This window comes from Myotis myotis, unplaced genomic scaffold (genome assembly GCF_014108235.1).
Source record: "Myotis myotis isolate mMyoMyo1 unplaced genomic scaffold, mMyoMyo1.p scaffold_m19_p_1, whole genome shotgun sequence".
Taxonomy (NCBI): Eukaryota; Metazoa; Chordata; class Mammalia; order Chiroptera; family Vespertilionidae; genus Myotis; species Myotis myotis.
The window spans coordinates 137,129,731-137,156,914 of NW_023416313.1; the positions used below are offsets into that span (position 1 = coordinate 137,129,731).

General features: G+C 39.8%; 1 protein-coding gene across 10 annotated transcripts in view; it reads left to right on the forward strand.

Annotated features, from left to right (window-relative positions):
• LOC118678095 (cofilin-2) overlaps positions 1 to 27,184 on the forward strand; it is a 156,329-nt gene that overhangs the window by 66,021 nt on the left and 63,124 nt on the right. For 9 of the 10 annotated variants that reach the window (XR_004974750.1, XM_036353151.1, XM_036353182.1 and 6 more), the window contains 5 exons: positions 7,387 to 7,511; positions 10,477 to 11,070; positions 12,967 to 13,130; positions 13,842 to 13,996; positions 18,494 to 18,642. Coding sequence is in view for 9 of the 10 variants with exons in the window: in XM_036353151.1 (XP_036209044.1) it covers positions 7,387 to 7,511; positions 10,477 to 11,070; positions 12,967 to 13,130; positions 13,842 to 13,996; positions 18,494 to 18,642 (1,187 nt within the window). In the remaining variant the exon portion in view is untranslated. The remainder of the gene's footprint in view (positions 1 to 7,386; positions 7,512 to 10,476; positions 11,071 to 12,966; positions 13,131 to 13,841; positions 13,997 to 18,493; positions 18,643 to 27,184) is intronic. The other variant, XM_036353229.1, reaches the window with a different exon arrangement.

Below are 27,184 nucleotides of genomic sequence, written 5' to 3' on the forward strand. Positions count from 1 at the left end.
GTGCTGGGTCTTGGGCCTTTTATTGATAGGTTTGGGGCTTCTGACCCAGCTGCAGCTTGTTTGACAGATTTTAGCCTGAGCAAGGAAAGGCCATTCATACGCAAAAGTTACTGCACACAGCTTTGTTGGGGTTGTAAATTAGATGGGTCAGGGTCTCAGGGAATCACCAGAGCAGAACTGACAGAAATGGCTGCCAATTAGCCCAGGGAGCATCTCCTGGGAGAAAGCTGCCCCCACGTGCCTGCCCCAATGCCAGACAGTCCAGTGAATGGGAAAAAAATATTTGGAAATCATATATTTGATAGTGGTCTAATATCCAGAATAGATAAGTACTTATACAACTCAAAAATAAAAAGACAACCCAATTAAAAAATTGACAAAGGATTTGAATAGGCATTTCTCCAAAGAAAATACATAGAAGCCCATGAAAAGATGCTCAACATCATTAGTCATTAGGGAAATGTTTATCAAAATCGCAATGAGATATACTTGACACTGACTAAGATGGCTATAATCCAAATGAGAGACAATAACAAGTATTGGTGAGAAAGTGGAAAAAATTGGAACTCTTGCCCTGGCCAGCATGGCTCAGTGTTTAGTGTTGGCCTGCACATCAAAGGAAGGGTCTTGGGTTCAATTCCTGGTCAAGAGCACATACCTGGCTTGCATGTTGATCCCCACCCCAGTCAGTGTATGTTCGGAAGGCAGCCAATCAATGTGTCTCTCTCACATCAGTGTTTCTCTCTCACCCTCCCTTCCTCCCATTTAGAGAGAGAGAGGAAGCGGGGAGGAAGAGAGAGAGAGACACACTGATTGGTTGCCTCTGGTACAGGGTATGTGCCCTGACTGGAAATCGAACCAGCAACCTTTCAGTGCATGGGACGATGCTCAGGCAACTGAGCCACACTGGCCAGGGCCATAGCAACATAATTATTAATAGCCAAAAAATGGTTATAACCCAAATGTCTATCAATTAATAACAAATGATACATAAACAAAATGATATATCCTTTCTGTGGTATATCCATACAGCAGAATGTTATCTATCCTATCTAATAAAAGAGAAACATGGTAATTAGCATACAACCGCTACCCTTCCCATTGGCTAATCAGGGCGATATGCAAATTAACTGCCAGCTAAGATGGCAGCCGGCAGCCAGGCAGCTTAAAGCAAACATGAGGCTTGCTTGCTTCAGTGATGGAGGACTCCAACGTTCCCCGCCTGCTGCTGCCGGCCTCTGAGCTGCAACTCTAAGCAACTATGTTACAAATATAGAAGCTAAACAAAACCCCAGAAATGTGCTTTAGTCCGCCGGGCTTCAGCCAGCAGGATCGCAACATTGTTTCAAATACAGAAGATAAACAAAGGCCAGAAACCTGCTTTCAGCAGCCGAGGCCTAAGAGCTGGAGCCAAGCCTCAAAGCTAAAGCTGGCCCAGAATAAAAAAAAAAAAAGAAAAAAAGGAGCAGTTGAGAATTTCAGTCACCCGCCAGCCTGAAAACAGCCCTTAGCCCCTCACCCAGACTGGCCAGGCACCCCAGTGGGGACCCCCACCCTGATCCAGGACACCCTTCAGGGAAAACCAGCCGGCCCCACCCGTGCACCAGGCCTCTATCCTATATAGTAATAGGGTAATATGCCTCCCAACACCGGGATCAGTGGAGCCGCGAGGCCTCCCGGCACCGGGATCAGCATGACAGGGGGCAGCGCCCAAACCCCCTGATCGCCCTGCGGCTCTGTGTGTGACAGGGGGCGGGGTTACAACCTCCCTATCCGCCCTGCTCTGTTCCTGACAGGGGAAGGCGCCCCAACCCCCTGATCAGCCCTGCCCTGTGCCTGATAGGGGGAGCTCCCCAACCCCCTGATCGCCATGCGGCTCTGTGTGTGACAGGGTGCGGCACCCCAACCCCCTGATCGGCCCTGCTCTGTGCATGACAGGGGGCAGCGCCCCAACTCCCCAATCAGCCCTGCTCTGAGCCCAACCAGGGGCTGCACCTAGGGATTGGGCCTGCCCTCTGCCACCCGGGAGCAGGCCTAAGCCAGCAGGTCGTTATCTCCTGAGGGGTCCCAGACTGTGAGAAGGCACAGGCCGGGCTGAGAGACTCCCCCACCCCCCCCTCCGAGTGCACAAATTTTTGTGCACCAGGCCTCTAGTACATATATAAAAGGCTAATATGCAAAGTGTCCCCTCAGGAGTTCACCGGAGAATGGGAGTTCAGTCGCTCACTATGACATGCGCTGACCACCAGGGGGTGGCACAGAACATGGCGGGCGACCAGCAGTGGCAGGGCACTAAGGGAGGGAGGGAAGGAGGAGGTGGGGGGAACTGTGCAGTGGCAGTGCGGGTGACTAGGGAAGGAGGAGGCAGGGGGACCTGATCAGCCCTGATCGCTGGCCAGGCCTAGGGACCCTACCGGTGCATGAATTTCATGCACCAGGCCTCTAGGTCAGCAATAAAAAGGAATAGAACTCTGTTATATGCTTCAATGTTGATGAAATTTGAAAATGTTATGCAGGTGAAAGAAGCTAATCCTAAAAGGCCATGTAGTGTATGATTGTATTTATGTGAAAAGTCCAGAACAGACAAATTCATAGCAGAAAGTAGATGAGTGGTTACCAGGGGCAGTGGGGAAGGAAAATGGAAAGTGATTACTATAGGGTTTGTCTTTGGGGATGATGAAAATGTTTTGGAATTAAATCAGGGTAGTGGAAGAAAAAACTAAGATGGCGGCATAGGTAAACACCGGGAAATTGTCGCCTCACACAACAATTGAAAATTACCGCAAAGGACTGAGCAAACATCATCCAGAACAACAGGAAGGCTGGCTGAGTGTAAATTCTACAACTAGAAGGAAAGAAAAGCACGCTGAGAGCCAGAGGCGCTGCGGAGGTGAAGTGCAGAGGTACGGCGGCTCGCGCGCGTGCGCGGAAAGGGGGTGGCACCTGAGGACGCGGCTGTCTTTTTGAATCACAAGCTCCTGACTGCTCTGAACTCTGGTTCCGGCAAGTCTTTGGGGACCCAGGACTCATACGGGGAGAAGCTGGTCTGTCGAGCAGCGGGCGAACTTGAGGGCGGCTTTCCCTCAGAGGTGCTTGCAGCCGTTACCGGGACACTGAGACGCGCGACTCCGGGCGGAGAATCGGCCATAGCTGCTTTCTCCGCCCTTTGACTCCCTGAGACCCCGCCCCACCCAGGCTGCGGCAGAGGCTTTTGCATGTGAATGTACCTAACTGCAGCCGAACCAGGCAGACCCTGAACTTCCAAGAGAAGGCCCAAGGCCCCGCAGCGGCTTGCATTGCTTCACAGCTGAGCCTCTTCGTGGCTCCTGCTGTGTGGCCTCAGGCAGAGGCTGAATTAGCACCTCCTTCGATCCAGGAGCCACTGTACCCAGTGGTCAGAGGGGGACCATCCAGATTGCAACTCCTCAGATCCATAAGGAACACACTCAGGGAGCAGACTCAGTGAGCACCAAAGCCCCACTGAAGCAAGTCTTGCCCCAGAAGGGTGTCTTCAGCACAGAAGTTCTCCCACTTTAGACACAGCTGATTCTCACAGCCAATTGGCCTGGAGGTCAATTCCTCCCAGTGATCCTACAACAACCAAGGCACCAAGAGTGCACCAAGAGTGTCCACCCCAGGTAACTGGGGAGGCTGAGCTACTGGGCCCTACAGGACACCTGGCGCACAGGGCCACTCTATCAACACAGGGAAGCTGCCAAAATGCAGAGACAAAGAAACAGGTCACAAATGGCAGAAATGGAGGAAAGCAAACGATTGGATATAGAGTTCAAGGCCACGTTTATAAGGTTTTTCAAGAATTTTATGGAAACCGCCGATAAATTTAATGAATCCCTCAATAAGTATAGTGAGACCATGGAGGACATGAAAAAGGACCAACTAGAAATTAAGCATACACTGACTGAAATAAAGAATAATTTACAGAGATCCAGCAGCAGACAAGAGGATCCCAAGAATCAAGTCAAAGATTTGAAATACAAAGAAACAAAAAATACCCAACCGAAAAAGAAAAAAGAAAAGAGATTCCAAAAATATGAAGATAGTGTAAGGAACCTCTGGGACAACTTCAAGCGTACCAACATCAGAATTATAGGGGTACCAGAAGGAGAGAGAGGGCAAGATATTGAAAACCTTTTTGAAGAAATAATGACAGAAAACTTCCCCTACCTGGTGAAAGAAATGGACTTACAAGTCCAGGAAGCGCAGAGAACCCCAAACAAAAGGAATCCAAGGAGGACCACACCAAGACACATCATAATTAAAATGCCAAGAGCAAAAGATAAAGAGAGAATCTTAAAAGCAGCAAGAGAAAGACAGTCAGATACCTACAAGGGAGTACCCATACGACTGTCAGCTGATTTCTCAACAGAAACCATGCAGGCCAGAAGAGACTGGCAAGAAATATTCAAAGTGATGAATAGCAAGAACCTGCAACCAAGATTACTTTATCCAGCAAAGCTATCATTCAGAATAGAAGGTCAGATAAAGAGCTTCACGGATAAGAAAAAGCTAAAGGAGTTCATCACCACCAAACCAGCATTATATGAAATGCTGAAAGGTATTCTTTAAGAAGAGGAAGAAGAAAAAGGAACTCTGACCATTTGCCACAGCATGGATGGAACTGGAGAGCGGATAAATACCACATGATCTCACTCATTTGTGGAATATAATGAACAACATTAGCTGATGAACAAGGACTGATCCAGAGACGGAGAGGCATTGATTGGACTGTCGGGACTTGGAGGGAAGGTAGGGGAGGGTGGGGGTAAGGGGGAAAGATCAACCAAAGGACTTTTATGCAAGCATATAGTCCTAATCAATGGACATGGACAACGGGGGGGTGAGGGCATGAGCAGGGGGGTGGGGGGTGGGGGGTAGAGGGTAACGTGGGGACAAGGACACATATGTAATATCTTAATCAATAAAAAATATATTAAAAAAATAAATAAATAAATAAATCAGGGTAGTGATTGTACAACCATGTAATATATTAAAACCAGTGAATCCTGCACTTTAAAAAGGTGATTTTTCTGGTATGTGAATTATATCTTAATGTTTTTACATTTTATAAACTTTTTCCAGTTATATTGAAATATAATTGACATTTAGCATTGTATTAGTTTAATGTGTACAACAAAATGATTAAATATATGCATATATTGTGACATGATTACCACAGTAAGTTTAGTTAATATTAACCACCTCACATAGTTACAAATTTTTTTCCTTGTGATATCTCAGGAGTTGGGTTTTTTTAAAGAAAATAAACATGTATCTGTCCAATTCCCAACACCATTTATTGAAGAGACTGTCTTGACTCCATTGTATGCTCTTGCCTCCTTTGTCAAATATTAATTGAGCATAATGGCTTGGGTTGTTGATTTCTGGGTTCTCTGTTCTGTTCCATTGATCTGTATGCCTGTTCTTGTGCCAGTATCAGGTTGTTTTGATTATGGTGACTTTGTAGTATAACATGGTATCTGGTATTGTGATTCCTCCAACTTTGTTCTTCTTTCTCAAGATTGCTGCAGCTATTCAGGTTTTTTTTATTCCATATAAATTTTTGGAGTATTTGTTCTAGATCTGTGAAATATGCTGTTGGTACTTTAATAGGGATTGCATTCAGTTTGTAGATTGCCTTGGATAGTATGGACATTTTAATGATGTTGATTCTACCAGTCCATGAACACAGTATATTCTTCCACTTGTTTATATCTTTCATCTCTTTTTCCAACGTCCTGTAGTTTTCCAAGTGCAGGTCTTTTGCCTCCTTGGTTAAGTTTATTCATAAGTATTTTAATTTTTTGTTGTTGCAATGGCAAATGGGATTGCTTGTTTAGTTTATCTTTTTGATAATTTATCATTGGTGTATAAAAAAGGCCGTCGATTTTTCGGTGTTGTTTTGTATCCTGCTACATTGCTAAATTCATATATTAAATCTAGTAGTTTTTCGTGGAGCCTGTAGGGTTTTCTATGTACAATATCATGTCATCTGTGATTAATGACAGTTTTACTTGTAACCTCCTTTCCATTGTAGATGCTTTTTATTTCTTCTTGTCTGATCGCTGTGGCTAGGACTTCAGTGCTATGTTGAATAAGAGTGGTGAAAGCACTCTTATTCAACATAAGAGTGGTGAAAGCAGACATCCCTGCTTGTTCTTGTTCTTAGGGGAAATGGTTTTATTTTTTGCCCATTGAGTATGATGTAGGCTGGAGGTTGGCCATATATGGCCTTTATCATGTTGAGATATGCTCCCTCTATTCCCACTTTGTTGAGAGTTTTTATCAAAAATGTTGGATTTTGTTGAATGCTTTTTCCCCGTCTATTGATATGATCATGGGTTTTTGTCTTTCAAGAAAATAAACATGTTATAAGACACCACAACTTCATTTTTTATACTCATTTAGCCTCACTCATACATTATCTCTCTCGCTTCTGAATACATTTGAGTTTACAAGCCTCGCTTTGCATATAGAACATAAATGGAATTTATTTCAAAGTTCATACAATTTTAGTTTTAATTTGAACAATAGAATGGATTAGATAAAACATCCATATAGTGTTCATTCTGCCTACTTATATCTGAAATTTGTCTACCTTCCTCCTCCACTGTTTGTCTATCTACTTTCTACTCTGAGCCACCATCACCTCCCAGCCAACTTCCTAGATTATTATAGTGGCCACTTTACTGGTCTCCCCTCATCCATTCTGCCAGATAATTTTCCACGTAGCAACCAAAGTGCTTTCTATTCTATCATTTCCCTTTACTAAACTCTTCTACCTTTTCACCATTGCTTTTTCCTCTCTCGTTTTTTACCATTGATTTTTGAATAATGCCTACAAGACCTAGTATGATCTAACCCTGCCTTTTTCTTACCCATATCTTGGATTACTTCTTTTTGTTTTACATTCTTTTATTTCTTTTTGTTGTTTTACATTCTTAAAATTACATACTCTTTCCTGTCCCTTCAGCCTTTGCACATACTATCACCTCTACTAGAAATGGAGATTTTTTTCCTGCCACCTCACTCCTCCCCAGTCTCTGTAGTCTTTCCGGTTTTTTTTGTTTTGTTTGTTTGTTTGTTTGTTTGTTTTAGTCTCTCCGTTTAAATGTCACTTCTTCAAGTCTTTCTTGATCCCTGAGACTAGATTTGGCTCTCCTTTAAATGCTTCCACAGCACCTTGAACCTCTCCTTTTTTAGTACTTATTACATATTTTAACAATGGTTTATGTTTTCTCTACAAGCCTATAAACTCTGTCATCTTGTCTACTACTTCATAAGCACACTTTGTAGGCAGGCAATAAGTATTTTATGAATGGAATTATATAATCACTAATGAATATAAACTTTGTTTTTATCCTGAAGGGAGGAAGAAAGAGAAGATTTTGATACTAGCACTGACAGCAAAGAAATAGAGCAAAAGGAACTAGATCAAGATACAGTCACCGAAGATGAAGATGACCCAGGATCACATAAAAGAAGTAGAAAGGGTAATACAGAAATTTCTTATGGACATGCTTACTTGTTTTTAATTGATAAGGCGCTTTATTAAGTCAGCTCTTCTGACATATGTATTAGATTACTTCCATTTGTGATTCTAAGGTGTGTTTGTTTTTTAAGTGCCCAACTCATAGCTGTAACCATTTTGTTATAAAAATGGTTATGAAGTTACATTAGTATATTTATGATTAGATCTTTATTTATATGTCATTTATTCTTTAGGGGGAAAAGACAATATACCTATCTCTTTAATAGGTCAGTTTCTCTTAACTTCTACTTTTGGTTAGTCAATGAGTTTTGTTGAGTTATGTACCCATTCAACATTCATTGAATGCCTCTTAGGTACTAGAGATACAGAGATCAATAATGCTTGTAATTGGTGTCATATTTCTGAGAATGGAAATCTCTGCTGCCTTAACATAATTTCATAAATTCCTGGATCAAAGGAAATACATTTTTTGAAAGTTATTGATAGAAATTACTTCTGAGGGTCTTTAATCATCTTCATTTCACAACTTAATCCTTAAGTTTATTCTGTGCCTATAATTAGAATGCTATTTTTTTCTACATTATTTTCTAAACGGTTATTATTACAGAAAATTTCCTGTATCGTGGAGATTATACTTTCTGATTGCAGTCCAATTGATTTAGAAATTCAAAACAAAAACCTCATATGATGAGCATTTTAAAACATATTTCTAAGCAATGTACCAAAGGAGAAACCATAATGGAAACTAGAAAATATTTTAAACTAATCAATACTGCATGTTAACATTTGTTTGATGTAGTCCCTCTACTTTGAGGAACATTTATAGCTTTAATGCTTATTAGGAATCAAAAAAAGGCAAATTGAGGTAGGCATTCATTTATTTAAGAAGTTAGAAGTAGAAAATAGAATAATACCCCCAAATACAAGTAAACAACAGATATGAGTAGAAATTAATAGAAAATAAGACTACAGTAGAAAAGAACAACAAAGCCAAAAGTTTGTTCTTTGAAAAAGACACAAACTAGACAAACCTTTTTTTTTTTTAATATATTTTATTGATTTTTTACAGAGAGGAAGGGAGAGAGATAGAGAGTTAGAAACATCGATGAGAGAGAATCATCGATCAGCTGCCTCCTGCACATCTCCTACTGGGGATATGCCCGCAACCCAGGTACATGCCCTCGACCGGAATCGAACCTGGAACCTCTCAGTCCGCAGGCCGACGCTCTATCCACTGAGCCAAACCGGTTTCGGCGACAAACCTTTTTTTATATATTTTTATTTATTTCAGAGAGGAAGGGAGAGGAAGAGAGAGATAGAAACATCAGTGATGAGAGAGAATCATTGAGGGGCTGCCTCCCGCACACCCCACACTGGGGATTAAGCCCACAACCTAGGCATGTGCCCTAACTGGGAATCGAACCAGTGACCTCCTGGTTCATAGGTGTGATGCTCAACCACTGAGCCATGCCAGCGGGGCTAGACAAACCTTTTTTGAAATTGATTTTCTGTGTCCAATTTTATGGCAATAAATTGAATAATGTAAATTGCAAAAATGTATTAATGGATTATGTGAATGGTTCTAAACCATTAGAGATTTAGAATAAGTATTAAAAGTCTACCAACAAAGAAAACATCAGTCCTGGACAATTTTATAGGTGAATTCTGCCAGTTTTAAAGCAAATGATTCCAACTTTATACAAACTCATTCAAGGGAAAAAAAAATAAAGTAGAAAAAAACACACTCCCCAACCATTTAAGCAATTTGACAGTGACTGGAATAGAAGATAAGTTCACTTCTTCAAAACATTGTTAATGCCAGGCAGGTTACCAGGAATTCAGGCTCTTTCTATCTTGTTGGTGCTTCTATCCTCATGTTCAAAAAGCATTTATCATCATGTCTCCATTTTGGCTAGTTGGAAGAGAGAAAGAAGAAAGAGAAGCACGACTCTGAAGTTGCATGTAATGCTTCTGTTACGCATTTATTTCACCAGAAGTTTCTCATGTAGTCATGCCTACTGGAGAAAGGGGGTCTGGGAAATGTTGTCCTTCTTTTGGCTTGCTGGGTACCCAACTAAAAGTTAAGGGTTCCCTTACTTGAAAACAGTGGTTAGTAAATTACAGCCCATTGGCCAAATCTGCCCTGCCCTCTGTATTTAAAAAAAGAACATTTTTTTAATGTGAAATTTATATGAAATTCAGATTTCAGTGATCATAAATAAAGTTTTATTGAACACAGCCATGCTCATTCATTTACATAATGACTGTGGTTGCTTTCATGCTGCAATGGCAGAGTTGAGTAGCTTGTGATAGAAACAGTATGACCCATAAAGCTTAAAATATTTACTAGCTCGCCCTTTTTAAAAGTAGTTTGCTTACTCCTGCCTTAGAGGAAGGACTGAATATATCGCAGAATAACAGATTCTGCCAGACTTTCCAGTTACAGATATCACAGATATTTGTGTGTCTTTTTATATTTAACTGTACCAATTTCTTACTAACATAGTGTATTAGTCTATTAGTGCTGTCCTAACAAAATACCACAGACCAGGTGGCTTAAACAACAGGAATTTATTTTCTCACAGTCCTGGAGGCTGGAAGTACAAGATCAAAGTGCAAGCAGGGTTGATTTCTGGTGAGGCTTCTCTCCCCAGCTTATAGGATAGCACTTTCTTACTGTGTCCTCACACAACCTTTCCTCCATACTCACAGTGAAGAGCAAGAATGCTCTGGTCTCTCTTCCTCTTCCTATAAGGCTCCGACCCTTAGGATCTCATTTCATCTTCATTACTTCCTTAAAGGATCTGTCTCCAGAAGCAGTAGCATAGGGATTTAGGATTGCAACCTATGGATTTTGGGGCACATATTTCAGTCCATAGCATATAGTAATTTGGGGTAGCCTTAGATCTTATTTTTCTAATGAAAGTTTAAAATATGATGGTGATCAAATGTTACTTCAACTCTAGGGAAAAGGGGACAAAATGGATTTAAAGAATTTACAAGACAAGAAGAGATCAGCTGTTTAACAAGAGAGCCTCTTACTGCTGATGAGGAAGAAGCGTTAAAACAGGAACACCAACGAAAAGAGAAAGAGCTCTTAGAAAAAATCCAAAGTGCCATAGCATGCACTAATATCTTTCCCTTGGGACGTGACCGAATGTATCGGCGATATTGGATTTTCCCTTCTATTCCTGGATTGTTTATTGAAGAGGATTATTCTGGTCTCACTGAAGACATGCTGTTGCCTAGACCATCATTTCAGAATAATGTACAGTTTCAAAATGCTCAGGTATCCACTAAAACTGGAGAGTCTTTGATGTCTGAATCTACCTCCAACATTGACCAAGATCCATGTGATGATTCTGTGCAACTGCCAAAACCAGTGCATAAACCAAATCGGTGGTGCTTTTACAGTTCTTGTGAACAGCTAGAACAGCTTATTGAAGCTCTTAATTCTAGAGGACATAGAGAAAGTGCCTTAAAAGAAACTTTGTTACAAGAGAAAAGCAGAATATGTGCACAGCTAGCCCGTTTTTCTGAAGAGAAATTCCATTTTTCAGGTAAATTTTCAGTAAAAACTATTGCCTTTATTTTTCTTTCCCCATAAAACTCTGGTTCAGGATTAAACATTTTTCAAATTATTAGAGCTATATTAACACACCTTATCTTTCATTTGGACCATGCTATGTTTGAGTGTTTGCAAGTTAGGGAAACAAGGTTCTCGATATTCCACTGGGTTTCACTTGTAAAAGCAGTAAAACATTTTTAGATATAAGTTTTTGTTTTTGTTTTGTTTTTTTAATCCTCACCCAAAGATAGGTTTTTATTGATTTGAGAGTCAGAGAGAGAGAGACAGAGACAGAGACACTGATGTGAGAGAAAAACATTGATAGGCCGCCTCCTGTATGTGCCCCAACTGGGGATCGAACCTGAAACCTAGGTATGTGCCCTGACTGAGAATCAAACCTGCAATATGCTCTAGTCAACTGAGCCACCTGGCCAGGGCAAGGTATAATTTTTTATATTTCTAAATGAGATTCTCTAGGTAGCGTACTCTTAAATTTGGGGGCATATTACCATCACTACTTTATTTTTTTAATCCTCACCCGAGAATATTTTTTCCATTGATTTTCAGAGTGGAAGGGAGTAGAAGTGGGGGAAGGAGAGAGAGAGAAACATAGACATGAGAGACACATTGATTGGTTGCCTCCTGCATACACCAAGACCAGGGATGGGGAGTAAACCCAAAACCGAAATATGTGCCCTTGACTGGGAATCGAACCCTGACTCTTTGGTCCACAGGCCAACACTCTAACCACTGAGCAAACCATCCAGAGTGACCATCATCACTACTTTAGTTCTCTTCAGGATTAAAAACTGTAACTCACGATTCTTTTTTTAACAGCTTTATTAAATTTAATTCATACACCATACAATTCACTCATTAAAAATATTCAGTTCAGTGGTTGTATAGTATATTCACCAATATGCGCAACCATCATCACATGGTTAATTTTAGAACATTTCATCACCTTATAAAGAAACCCCATACACTTTAGCTACTACCCCCACCCAATAGACCTAAGCAACCACAAATTTATTTTCTGTCTCTATAAATATCCCTGTTTGAACATTTTATATGAATGGCATTATGTCACATATGGTCTTTTGTGGCTTACTTCTTTCACTTAGCATAATGTTTTCAAGATTCATCTAAGTAGTAGCATGTATCAGTATCTTACTCCTTTTTATGGCCAAATAATGTTCCATTGTATACCACTTTTTTTTTTATCCATATGTTAGTTCATGGACATTTCTATTTCCATCTTTTGGCTATTTTAAATAATGCTACTATAAACATTTGTATACAACTTTTTGTGTTGACATATGTTTTCATTTCTCTTGGGTATATATCTAAGAGTGAAATTACTGGGCCATATGGTAATTCTGTTTAATCATTTGAGGAAGTACCAGACTGTTTCCCAAAGTGGCTACACCATTTTATATTTCTGCCAACAGAGTGTGGTGGTTAACATTTCTCCACATCTTTGCCAATACTTGTTATTATCTGACTTTTTTATTCTAGCCATTCTAGAGGTGTGAAGTGATACTTCATTTCATTTTCAACATTCATTTCCTGAATGAGTAATGATGTATAACATTATATCATGGTCTTATTGGCCATTTATATATCTTCCTTAAAGAAAAGTCTATTCAGATCATTTTACCATTTTTAATTGGATTGCCTTTTTATTATGAGTTTTTTATGTATATCCTATATTCAAGTCCCTTTTCAGGTATACAATGTGCATTTTTTTCCCCTCTCCTTTTTTTTATTGCACTTGAGGATTTACTAAGGGTTTTGATATCCATTATCTCATGATCATAACAGTTACATGGGGTGATTATATTTTTAAATAAGGAAATCATAATAAAGTATTGGATAACTATTTCAGACAAACCTCAAATTGATAGCAAACCTACATGTACTCGGGGAAGAGCTTCCAATGCATATGATCCATCTCAGATGTCTGCAGAGAGGCAGCTTGAATTGAGGCTGAGAGATTTTCTTTTGGATATTGAAGACAGAATCTACCAAGGAACATTAGGAGCAATAAAGGTTTGTACCTATTCCCATTTTTAGTTTATCAAATTACCAGAATTTTGGTCATACTTGTTCATTTCTTTGCTATAGGCAACCCATGTGTGTTTTGAATACCAGAGTGATACATTTTTTATAAAAACAGCCTATTATTCCCCTGTATCAAAATGTTTATGTGTGGATATAAATCTTTCTTAATTGTGCTATATGACTATCAGCTTTATTAAACCGAACTTAGTGACCATAACTGACCTTTTTAACATTAATTTTTAGTATTTTTTAAATGTCTGTTATATGGTATATTCATCCAAGATGTTGAAATGTGTAAGGATATTTTCTTCTTCCTTGACCAGCTCCTGCCTGCTCTGCTGAGTCTGGTTTGTTTATTGGTTTCTTTGTTACCTTTTTAAAATCTGTAAGTAATTCATGTTTGATATGTGTGTTCTATTCATTGCTTTGCTATCATCTGTCACTTTTTTGCTACTATCAGGTGACCAATCTTAGAATTGTTTATGATTTTTCTATATAGAGAGTGAGGTACTAAAGCTTCCATCTGTGAATGATATGAATTTCATTTTGACCACTTAGTAATCTTATTTTTATTATCCCTTTTTGATTCACAATATGTTCTAGAACATTCATGAGTTTTTCATATGTACATTAAAACTCATACTCCTTAGGAACAACATATGCCAGTTTTCAGGATTAGTAATTTGAGTTTTGTTACAGGTTACAGATCGACACATCTGGAGATCAGCATTAGAAAATGGACGGTATGAGCTGTTAATTGAAGAAAACAAGGAAAATGGGATAATTAAAACTGTGAATGAAAATGTTGAAGACATGGAAATTGATGAGCAAGCAAAGGTCATAGTAAAAGACAGGTACAAAAAGAATTTTTTAAAGTAACCATCACTTTTCCTTGCCACTCATGTTTTTTCTAATGTAAATGTTTCTTTTTCTTCAAAAAAATTGTTTTAAAACCTTATTATGAGGACTTTAATACTTACAACCACTGAAATGATTTTGCTTAAACCACAGGCACTTGTTATTCTACTTTGTACTGATGCAACCAAAAGACAACCTTAGCTCAGCCAGAGTGGCTCAGTGGTTGAGTGTCAACCTATGAACCAGGTTCAATTCCTGGTCAGGGCACATACCTGGGTTGCAGAGTTCGATCCCCAGAAGGGGGCGTGTAGGAGGCAGCCAATCAATGATTCTCTCTCATCATTGATTTTTCTCTCTCTCCCTCTTCCTTCCTCTCTAAAATCAATACAAATATATATTTTTAAATAAGTAAATAAAATAAAAGGTCCCTGGAAATTCCCACATTAAAGTTTATTTTTTTAAAAAGATAATTTATCCAAGTTTTTAAAAGTCTAAAAATCTTTTTATTAATTTCAGAAAGTAATTCTACACTTCTATTTCTTTTTCTCTAGGAAAATATCGTAAATTGTGGTAGACTTAAATATCATTCGAACTAATAATCAGAACCTGTACCTCTATATCAATAGATAGGTACTTTTACTTTTTTGGAGTTATTTTCTATAGTATCTTCCTTTAAGGCAGTGGTTCTCAACCTTCTGGCCCTTTAAATAAAGTTCCTCATGTTGTGACCCAACCATAAAATTATTTTTGTTGCTACTTCATAAAGAAGCTAAAAAATGCAATGATATATTCCTAGTTGAGGCTGAAGATATATAACTTGGTGTGCATTGTTAAATAGGTCCTTATGTTTCTTTTCTTTTTTTTAATTAAATCTTTATTGTTCAGATTATTACAGTTGTTTCTCTTTTTTACCCCCATAACTCCCCTCCACCCAGTTCCCACCCCATCTGCCCTTACCGTCCCCCCCCACTGTCCTCATCCATAGGTGTACGATTTTTGTTCAGTTTCTTCCCACGCCCCCCACACCCCATCCCCCCCCTCGAGAATAGACAGTCCACTCCCTTTCTATGCCCCTGATTCTATTATAATCAACAGTTCATTCTGTTCATCAGATTATTTATTCACTTGATTTTTAGATTCACTTGTTGATAGATGTGTATTTGTTGTTCATAATTTGTATGTTTACCTTTTTCTTCTTCTTCCTCTTCTTAAAGGATACCTTTCAGCATTTCATATAATCCTGGTTTGGTGGTGATGAACTCCTTTAGCTTTTCCTTATCTGTGAAGCTCTTTATCTGACCTTCAATTCTGAATGATAGCTTTGCTGGATAGAGTAATCTTGGTTGTAGGTTCTTGGTATTCATCACTTTGAATATTTCTTGCCACTCCCTTCTGGCCTGCAAAGTTTCTGTTGAGAAATCAGCTGACAGTCGTATGGGTACTCCCTTGTAGGTAACTGAGTTTCTTTCTCTTGCTGCTTTTAGGATTCTCTCTTTGTCTTTTGCTCTTGGCATTTTAATTATGATGTGTCTTGGTGTGGTCCTCTTTGGATTCCTTTTGTTTGGGGTTCTCTGCGCTTCCTGGACTTGTAAGTCTATTTCTTTCACCAGGTAGGGGAAGTTTTCTGTCATTATTTCTTCAAATAGGTTTTCAATATCTTGCTCTCTCTCTTCTTCTGGCACCCCCATAATTCTGATGTTGGTACGCTTGAAGCTGTCCCAGAGGCTCCTTACACTATCTTCGTATTTTTGGATTCTTTTTTCATTTTGCTTTTTCAGTTGGGTGTTTTTTGCTTCTTCGTATTTCAAATCTTTGACTTGGTTCTTGCGATCCTCTTGTCTGCTGTTGGAACTCTGCATAATATCCTTTATTTCAGTCAGTGTATGCTTAATTTCTAGTTGGTCCTTTTTCATAACCTCCAGGGTCTCACTAGATTTCTTGAGGGTCTCACTACATTTATCAGCGGTCTCACCATTCTTTTTGAGGGTCTTACTAAATTTATTGGCGGTTTCTAGAAAGTTCTTGAAAAACCTTAAAAGTGTGGTTTTGAACTCTATATCTAGTCGTTTGCTTTCCTCCATTTCTGTCCCTTGTGACCTGTTCCATTGTCTCTGCATTTTTTATGCTTCCCTGTGTTGGTAGAGTGGCTTTGTGTGCTAGGTGTCCTATAGGGCCCAGTGGCTCAGCCTCCCCAATTACCTGAGGTGGACACTCTTGGTGCACCCCTTTGTGGGCTTTGTGCCAGTCTTGTTGTAGTTAAGCCTTGACTGTTGTAGGTAACACTGGGAGGATTTGACCTCCAGGCCAATTGGCTGTGAGAATAAGCTGTGTCTATGGTGGGAGAACCTCTGTGCTGAAGACACCCTTATGAGGCAAGACTTGCTTCAGTGGGGCTTTGGTGCTCACTGAGTCTGCCCCCTGAGTGTGTCCCTTATGGATCTGAGGAGTTATAATTGGATGGTCTGACCACTGCAAAGGGAGTAAGATTGGAGGCTAATCTTAAGTAGTTAAGAGACAGCTATATAGTCCTGACCACTGGGTACACTGGCTCTTGGATCTAAGGAGGTGCTAATTTAGCCTCTGCCTGAGGCTACCCAGCAGGAGCTACGGGGAGATTTGCAGATTCCCCTTCCTTGTTTGGGGTTTGGAGGTGCCCAAATGAGGCCCAGCTGTGAAGCAATGCAAGCTGCTGTGGAGCCTTGGGCCTTCTCTTGGAAGTTCTGAGTCTTTCTGGCCCAGCTGCAGTTTATTAGGTAATTTTCAGATTGCAAAGGGCCAGGGCATTCATATGCAAAAGCCTCTGCTGCAGCTTGGGTGGGGCGGGGTCTCAGGGAATCAACAGGGCAGAGCAAGCAGCTATGGCTGATCTTCAGCCCTGTCCTAAGGGGCCCCGCATCTCAGTGTCCCAGTAATCGCTGCAAGCACCTTTGAGAGAAAGCCGCCCTCGAGTTCCAAGTTCTGCCCACTGCCGGACAGTCCAGTTTCTCCCCGTATGAGTCTAGGTCCCCAGAGACTCGCTCGGAACTGGAGTTCAGAGCAGTCGGGGGCTTGTGACTCCCTCCTGATTCAAAAAGACAGCCGTGTCCTCAGTTGCCAGCCCTTGCCGCATGCACCTCCGTACCTCTGCACTTCCACACCTCTGAGTCTCAGTGTGCTTTTCTCTTTCCTTCTAGTTGTAGAATTTCCCCTTAGCCAGCCTTCCTGTGGTTCTGGATGATGTCCGTTTTGTCTTTTAGTTGTATTTTTGAATTTGTTGTGGGAGGCAGCAATTTCCAGTGTTTACCTATGCCGCCATCTTGGTTTTGGTCCCTGCTTTAAGGAGTTTATTGTGTAGAAGGAAATAGTAGAAAGGCATTAAGCTAGTAATTCTGGAACAGGGTGAAGTAAATACCCAATGCAAATATAGTTCATAGGCGGGCTCTTTGTCTTGGTAAAACATGGAAAGCAGCAAAGAAAATGCTAGAAGAAGTAAATCCAAACCTCAGACCTAAATATGGGGAAGATGTGATTCTGGGAGGGAAGACAGTAAACCAAAGACTTCGCGTGTATGGGTTTGTCCTTTTAAATGACCATTTTAGCCCTGACCAGTTTGGCTTAGTGGATAGAGCGTCGGCCTGTGGACTCAGGGTCCCAGGTTCAATTCGGTTCAAGGGCATGTACCTTGGTTGCAGGCACATCCCCATTAGGGGGTGTGCAGGAGGCAGCTGATTGATGTTTCTCTCCCATTGATGTTTCTAACTCTGTCTCCCTCTCCCTTCCTTTCTGTAAAAAATCAATAAAAATATATTTTTAAAATTTTTTTTTTAAAAATGACCATTTTAGCTGCAGTGTGGAGATTTATTGCAAAGGGAGTAAGATTGGAGGCTAATCTTAAGTAGTTAAGAGACAGCTATATAGTCCTACCCAGTAAAAGATGAAGCAAGAGAAATAGAGATAAGCTGCCTGAGATATTTATCCTTTAAGGGTCAACACAATGTCACCTCTCTAAAGCCTTTTCCCTTTGCCTTGTCTCATCACCTCCCCTCCTCCAAATATTTGCCCTCTAACCCCTTCAATAACGATATATCTTTTAGCTCTTGATTCATGTATATATCTCCCTTTCCTACTATTTTATTAGAGCTCCTTGAGATTGAGGAAACTTTTTTTTTAATATATTTATTTAATGATTTCAGAGAGAAAGGAAGAGGGAGAGATAGAGACATCAGTGATGAGAGAATCATTGATCTGCTGCCTCCTGCACACACACCCCTACTGGGGATCAAGCCTGCAACCCAGGCATGTGCCCTTGGCCACAATCGAACCTGGAACCCTTCAGTCCGCAGGCCGACACTATCCACTGAGCCCAACTGGCTAGGGCAAAACTATTTCTTACACAGGTATAAGCAAGCATTTGGATGAATGAGAATACTCAAGTCTCACCTAATAGTGTTTTGTTTTTGTTTTTGTTAATAGTGTCTTTAAGTACCATAAACTCTTCATTGTTTTAATTGTAGACTTTTGGGCATAAAAACAGAAACTCCAAGTACCGTCTCAACAAATGCAAGTACACCGCAGTCAGTGAGCAGCGTGGTTCATTATCTGGCAATGGCACTCTTTCAAATAGAGCAAGGCATTGAGCGGCGTTTTCTCAAAGCTCCACTTGGTAAGTATCTGTTTTTAATTCAAAATACTAGTTATCTTTTAAATGATTTTGAAATTGCCTTTTAATTAATAGAACTTCATTGGCTAACATAATGAAGTTAATTTATTTGAAAAATTTGAGATTGTATTTTCATTTTAATACATGAGTTCTTTCAGATGAGATTTATTTTTAAAATCTTAAAAAAATATATGAAATACTATTGTTAAAAATTTATTCTAGGTATTTAATAAATGTATTTTTAACTATTTCTGTCAATATCTTCTTTGGTGAAACCTTAATCAGAAGTAAGATTACCACAACCTATGATTAACCAGACTCTGAAGAATCAAAGATTGGCCGAAACCGGTTTGGCTCAGTGGATAGAGCATCGACCTGCGGACTGAAAGGTCCCAGGTTCGATTCCGGTCAAGGGCATGTACCTGGGTTGCAGGCACATCCCCAGTAGGGGGTGTGCAGGAGGCAGCTGATCGATGTTTCTCTCTCATCGATGTTTCTAACTATCTCTCTCCCTTCCTCTCTGTAAAAAATCAATAAAATATATTAAAAAAAAAAAAAGAATCAAAGATTGTACATAAATTTTTTGTTAATTTTTAAAAACAGAACTCCAAAGAAGCTACTTAAATTTCCACCATTAAGGGTATGGTTTAATGTGGATCACTAACCTGAACACTATATAAGAAGTGCTAGATCAGAAATACCAAATGTTGCCCAGCCAGTGTGCCTCAGTGGTTGAGCATCAGTCGACCCATGAACCAGGAGGTCACAGTTTGATTCCTGGTCTGGGCACATACCCAGGTTGTGGCCTCAATCCCCAGTTGGGGGCATGAAGGAGCAGCCAATCAAAGATTCTTTCTCATCATTGATGCTTCTATCTCTCTCCCTCTTCCTTCCTCTCTAAAGTCAAAAAAAATATTTTTTTTAAAAAAAAGAAAGAGCCTTGACCAGTTTGGCTCAGTGGCCAGAGTGTCGGCCTGTGGACTGAAGAGTCCCGGGTTCGATTCCGGTCAGGGGCATGTACCTTGGTTCCCGGCACATCCCCAGTAGGGGGTGTGCAGGAGGCAGCTGATCGATGTTTCTAGCTCTCTATCCCTCTCCCTGCCTCTTTGTAAAAAATCAATAAAATAGATTTTAAAAAGAGAAGAAAATAAGCCTTATTTAAACAAAAAAGGGAGGGAGGGAGAGGGAGAAGGAGGGAGGGAGGAAGGAAGGAAGGAAGGAAGGAAGGAAGGGAAGGAGGGAGGGAAGGAGGAAGGAAGGAAGGGAGGGAGGGAGGAAGACCAAGTGTTAAATGATACATAGATGAGGAAATGTTCTGTAATTTATTATTAGAATTATAGAAATAATAATATCTGGATCATATTTTAGCAATTTACGAAATTAATATGCTTTCAGGGACTAGTAATTAAGGAACATAATCATTGTGTCTTTAGGAAAACATGTTTCAAATTTCAAATCAATTTTCTGTCATACTCTACTTCCCTGAAATGTTGAATTAACTTACAATTCATCATATCGAGATAGATTTTTTTTAAATATATTGTTATTGATTTCAGAGATAAAGGGAGAGGGAGGGAGAGAGAAACATCAGTGATGAAAGAGAATCATTGATTGGCTCTCTCCTGGACACCCCCTACTGGAGATTGAGCCTGCAACCCCGGCATGTGCCCTTGACCGAAATCAAGCCCAGGACCCTTCAGTCCCCAACGCTCTATCCACTAATCCAAACCAGCTAGGGCTCGAGATAGCTTATATCTCAATAATCGGTACTAGAAGAAACAATTCTTTAAAACCATCTCTTTTTGGTCTCCTATTGAAAGAACAACTTGAATAGACTAAAATCTTTTAAAATGTTGTTGATTATTACTTGTTGAGTAGTAAGAACAAAGTTTTATAAACAGATGGTGCTATCAGAGCAATTTCAGAATGTGAATATATTTGTAAAGTGTCTATTTTTAAGTTGAAGAGCTTCTGGCCAGTATCTCATTGTTCTGATGAACTTACTCATATATTTTATAAATTGATAATTCTACCATGAGCTTAATAACACACTTTTCACATTGAAAGTAACATTTGTAAGAAATAAAATACATACGATCACAGCTCACAAAGATATCAGAGTTTGTATTTACTATATTACTGTTATTTCCCAGTTTTCAGTATTTCTTAATATTTTCTGTCTAAATCAAATTACATGTACAAGGGGTCTCTCTGTATTATTTCTTATAACCACATATTGAAGCTGTAATTAATTCAGTTAAAATTTCAATTAAAAGTTATTTGTAAACTACGTAGCTCTTATAAATGTAAGATGCTACTACTACTCATCAATCCTATGATTCCAAAAGGGGCAAGGGGTAAAATACAATTCTGCTGATTTTTATATTTCTGAAATTTCCATCAGTTAAATTTTATAAGTTCAAGAGGAAAAAAAATCAAATTAATTATTTAGTGTATCTGTATTTTCATCAGTACATCTTATTAACTATTTAAACAAAGGAAAAAAATTAACATGAGAAGATGTTGCAACATATATCTGGTAGCTATATTAGAGCTATGAAGTTCTTAAATGCTGGTTTGTATATGGGAGTATTAGAACATTCATTTCACCCCAAAAGATATTTTAAAAACAATTTTAATTTGGAATTTTAAAATCCTATGTAATAAAAGCATAGTATGCAAATTGTCCCCTCGAACTGGATTTTGACCAGGGGGCTGGGCCGGCTGGGGGAAGGGAGGAAGTACCAGGCCGGCAGCTGGCAGCCACTAGGGACCCTACAAGTGCACGAATTTCATGCACTGGGCCTCTGGTAAGTAAAATTAAAAAGGTCAACTTACCTTACTTATTTTGGTGGTATATGTTGGTCAAAGCCAGATATTGGTCATTTATCATATGGATGTTACCATTGCTGCCCGCTAAAAAGTTAATAGTAAAACTGATGTCTATAGCTCTTTATTTTATGTTTGTTTTTGAGGGGTTTGTTTTGAATGGGACAACAGGAAATGGAGGCAGCAATGGGTTTTAAGATAGCCTGAATATTTGGAGCAAGGTAATAAAGACTATCATTCAGGAGAGAAAAGGGGGTTCCACTTTATAAATGTTCGAGTAGAATATAAAAATTTTCCATTCTTGATAATTTTTCAACATAGCAAATTGACTATAGTAGGAATTTTCCCAGTTTAGCTTCAGATATTATTTCAGTGTTTTGATATATGTATATATATAAATTTTTTTTAATTGATTTCAGAGAGCAAGGGGAAAGGAGAGATAGAAACATCAATGATGAGAAAGAATCATTGATTGGCTGTCTCCTGCATGCCCTACACTAGAGATTGACCCTGCGCCCCGGGCATGTGCCCTGACCAGGAATCGAACCGTGACCTCCTGGTCCATGGGTCCACCAACACTCAACCACTGAGCCATGCCAGCCTGGCTATTTCAGTTTCTTAAGGAAGCAAATAAGAAATAAAAATTCTACTTATGTTCTACCTTCCCTAATATGTCCTTTTTACTCTAGGGTTTAATCACATGGATAAAACTATGCTTGGGAATATCATCATATTTCAATTATTTTATGTAAGATTTGTGAAAATCATTTAGGCTAATAATTCTATTATTTATAAAATTATGCTATGGTTAAACCCTTAAGCTATGAAAAATCTTCAAACTATCAATTTGAAATTAGGTAACACAAATTAATAAAGATCAAAAGGGAGATAGAAAAATAAAGAACCAAAAAAAGAGAGAGGAAGATCAATCTAGTTCTTTAACTTTTTAAAGAACTTTGTCTTTTTTAAATAATTATGACTTCACTTCCTTTATTGCTGAATACTGGTTTGCTTATTTAGCTTTTGAAGGAAAACCTTGGTTCTGATATTTTGGAAGGGAATATCATCTTCCTAACATTTTCCTTTCTACATTTCACACCTTGGCTAATCAAACTCTTCTAAGTTTGTTTATAAAAAGTTAACATTGGTGAACCTTAGCATACTTAGATATTAGTGAAAAGATTGAAGAGGTATGGATTGCAAGACTTATAGGTTAGGAGTTTTTGTTGTTTGGATTTCCTGGAGTGGCAGTTAACAGTATAAAATCTCTCAGTGTAATAGTAGATCATATGACTCTAACAATATTTTATGTTAGTTAAATACTTTCATTTAGTAATTTCTTGAGGAATGTACCTGTGCTAGCATAATGGAAGATAAAAGAAAAACAAGACATTTCTGCCTGTGAGCATTGTATAATCTGAAGAAGAAGCAAGGCTGAAGATAAACAATTAAGAGGAAAATTGAATCAATTGTATATTACTGTGTTTACCCTTGTTTGAATGCTATATAAAAATAGAAAAATATAGACAACCATTTATATTTATTTTATATTTAGAATAGTTGAAAGTAGGTAGGAATTGGTGGGATAAAAATTGGACCTTGAGCTTGTTTAATTTTCTTAAAGCACCTCTTTGATCAAAACCCAGTGTTTCACCAACATTTGAGTTAAAAATAAAAGCCATTCGATAGAACCAAGATGGCAGCATAGGTAAATGCCTATTATTACTGCATCCCACAGCCACATCAAACTTACAACTAAAATACAGAACAACTGTCATCCAGAACAGCCGAAAAGCTGGCTGAATGGAAGTCCTACAACTAGAAAGGTAAAGAAGAAAACACACTGAGACTGGTAGAAGGGACGGAAACTCAGAGGCTGGTCCGGCACCTGGGTGTGCCACTTTTTTAATCGGGAAGGAGTTCGCCTCTGTGGAGGCTCCCGGAGGAGTGAGGGGTTCCAGCCCCACCAGACCACCAAGCCAGGGTTCCAGAGCTGGGGAAAGAAGTCCCTATAGGCAGTAAGAACTACGGACTGTAAAAACCAGTGTGGATTGGATCTGAGTAACACACAGGCTACTAGAGACCCAGCTGCTCCTCTTAAAAGGCTGGCACCCCGAACTGAACTTACAAGCTCCCGCTTCCTCTGTGCTCCAGTGCCAGGCGAGGCTCTGGGGGACCCAGACACGTACAGGGAGAAACTGGACGGTCTGGCATTGGGGCAGGAACTCGGGGGCTTTCTTCCAGATAGAGGTGCTCACAGTGGTCATCATTCCTGTGCTGGAACCTCCCAGGTGTAAGGCTGACTGGCAGCCATTTCTGTTTGCTTCCCCCTGGTGATTCCCTCAGATCCCCTGCTACCCAATTTACAACCCCACCCAAGCTGAGTGCAGCAGCTTTTGCATATGAATGGTCTGTCCTTTCTCAGGCTAAAACTCTGTCAAACAAGCTGCAGCTGGGTCAGAAGCCCCAAACCTATCAATAAAAGGCCCAAGAGCCAGCACCAGAACCAGCCTGCCTTGCTTCAGAGCTGGGCCTCAACTGGACACTTCCAAACCCAATACAAAGAGGAGAAATCTGCAGATCTCTCTGTAGCTCCTGCTGGGTTGCCCCAGGCAGTGGCTAACTTTGCACCTCCCTGGAGACCAAGAGACAGTGTACCCAGTGGTCAGAGTGAGACTATACCAGGCTACAACTCTTCACATCCATAAGTGACACACTCCAGGGGCAGACTCAGTGAGCACCAAAGCCCCACTGGAGAAAGTCCTGCCCCATAAGGGTTTCTCCTGCACAGCAGCTCTTCCATTGTAGGCACAGCTGGTCCTCATGGCCAATTGGCCTGGAGGTCAATTCCTCCCAGTGATACCAACAACAATCAAGGTTCAACTACAGACAGAAGCTCTCCCACTGCAGACACAGCTGACTCTCATAGCCAGTTAGCCTGGAGGTCAAATCACCCCCGGTATTGCCGACAACAATCAAGGCTTAACTACAACAAGACTGTGCACAAAGACCACTAGGGGGTGCACCAAGAAAGCATAAAAAATGCGGAGACAAAGAAACAGGACAAAACTGTCAATGGAGGATATTGAGTTCAGAACCACACTTTTAGGGTCTCTTAAGAACTGTCTAGAAGCCGTCGATAAATGTACTGAGATCCTCAAGAAATCTAATGAGACCCTCGATGTTATGATAAAGAACCAACTAGAAATTAAGCATACACAGACTGAAATAAAGAATATTATACAGACTCCCAACAGCAGACCAGAGGAGCACAAGAATCAAGTCAAAGATTTGAAATGCGAAGAAGCAAAAATCACCCAACCAGAAAAGCAAAATGAAAAAAGAATCCGAAAATACAAAGATAGTGTAAGGAGCCTCTGGGACAGCTTCAAGCGTACCAACATCAGAATTATAGGGGTGCCAGAAGATGAGAGAGAGCAAGATATTGAAAACCTATTTGAAGAAATAATGACAGAAAACTTCCCCTACCTGGTGAAAGAAATAGACTTACAGGTCCAGGAAGTGCAGAGAACCCCAAACAAAAGGAATCCAAAGAGGACCACACCAAGACACATCATAATTAAAATGCCAAGAGCAAAAGACAAAGAGAGAATCTTAAAAGCAGCAAGAGAAAGAAACTCAGTTACCTACAAGGGAATACCCATACGACTGTCAGCTGATTTCTCAACAGAAACTTTGCAGGCCAGAAGGGAGTGGCAAGAAATATTCAAAGTGATGAATGCCAAGAACCTACAACCAAGATTACTCTATCCAGCAAAGCTATCATTCAGAATTGAAGGTCAGATAAAGAGCTTCACAGATAAGGAAAAGCTAAAGGAGTTCATCACCACCAAACCAGTATTATATGAAATGCTGAAAGGTATCCTTTAAGAAGAGGAAGAAGAAGAAAAAGGTAAAGATACAAATTATGAACAACAAACATGCATCTATCAACAAGTGAATCTAAGAATCAAGTGAATAAATAATCTGGTGATCATAATAGAATCAGGGACATAGAAAGGGAATGTACTGACTATTCTTGGTTGGGAAAGGGGTGTGGGAGATGCGGGAAGAGACTGTACAAAAATCGTGCACCTATGGATTAGGACAGTGGGTGGGGAGTGAGGGCGGAGGGTGGGGCGGGAACTGGGAAGAGGGGAGTTATGGGGGGGGGGGGAAGAGGAACAAATGTAATAATCTGAACAATAAAGATTTAATTTAAAAAAAAAAAAAGGTTCAACTACAGCAAGACTGTGCACACAGCCCACAAAGGGGTGCACTAAGAGTGTCTACCACCTCAGGTGATTGGGGAGGCTGAGCCACTGGGCCCTATAGGACACCTACAACACAAGGCCACTCTGTCAACTCAAGGAGACTTAAGCAGCTACCCAATACATTGAAACAAACACAGGGAAGCAGCCAAAATACAGACACAAAGAAACGTGTCACAAATGAAAGAAATAGAAGAAAGCAAACTACTGGATATAGAGCTCAAAACCACAGTTATAAGGTTACTCAAGAATCTTCTAGAAACCTCTAAGGGACTTAGTGGGACCTTCAAGGATCTTAATGAGAATGCCAAAAAAATGGAAAAGAACCAGTCAGAAATTAAGCATACACTGACTAAAATAAAGAATAATATACAGGGATTCAGCAGTAGACTAGAGGATCCCAAGAATCAAATCAATGATTTGAAATATAAGAAAGCAAAAAACACCCAGCCAGAAGAGCAAAAAGAAAAACAATTCCAAAAATATGAAGATAGTGTAAGGAGCCTCTGAGACAACTTCAAGCATACCAACATCCGCTTTATGGGGGTGCCAGAAGAAGAGAGAGAGCACGATATTGAAAACCACCCTGACTGGTTTGGCTCAGTGGATAGAGCGTCGGCCTGTGGACTGAAAGGTCCCAGGTTCGATTCCAGTCAAGGGCATGTACCTTGGTTGCGGGCACATCCCCATTGTGGGGTGTGCAGGAGGCAGCTGATTGATGTTTCTCTCTCATTGATGTTTCTAACTCTCTATCCTTCTCCCTTCCTCTCTGTAAAAATCAATAAAATATATATATTTTTTAAAAAGATATTAAAAACCTATTTGAAAAAATAATGACAGAAAACTTCCCCTACCTGATGAAAGAAATAGACTTACAAGGAAGCACAGAGAACCCCAAACAAGAGGAATCCAAAGATGACCCCTCCAAGACACATCCTAATTAAAATGCCAAGGACAAAAGACAAAGAGAGAATCTTAAAAGCAGCAAGAGAAAAACAGTTACCTACAAGGGAGTGCCCATATGACTGTTGGCTGATTTCTCAACAGAAACTATGCAGGCCAGAAGGGAGTGGCAAGAAATATTCAAAGTGATGAATAAGAAGAACCTACAACCAAGATTACTCTATCCAGCAAAGCTATCATTTAGAATTGAAGGTCAGATAAAGAGCTTTACAGACAAGGAAAAGCCAAAGGAGTTCTTTACCACCAAACCAATATTATATGAAATGCTGAAGGGTATTCTTTAAGAAGAGGAAAAAGAAGAAAACGGTTAAGATAAAAAATATGAACAGCAAAGTAACAACAAATACATATCTATCAACAATTGAATCTAAAAATCAAATGAATAAAAATATCTGATGAACAGAATAAAATGGTGAATGAAATAGAATCAGGGGCATGGAAATGGAACAGACTGACGATTCTCAGAGGGAAAGGAGTGTGGG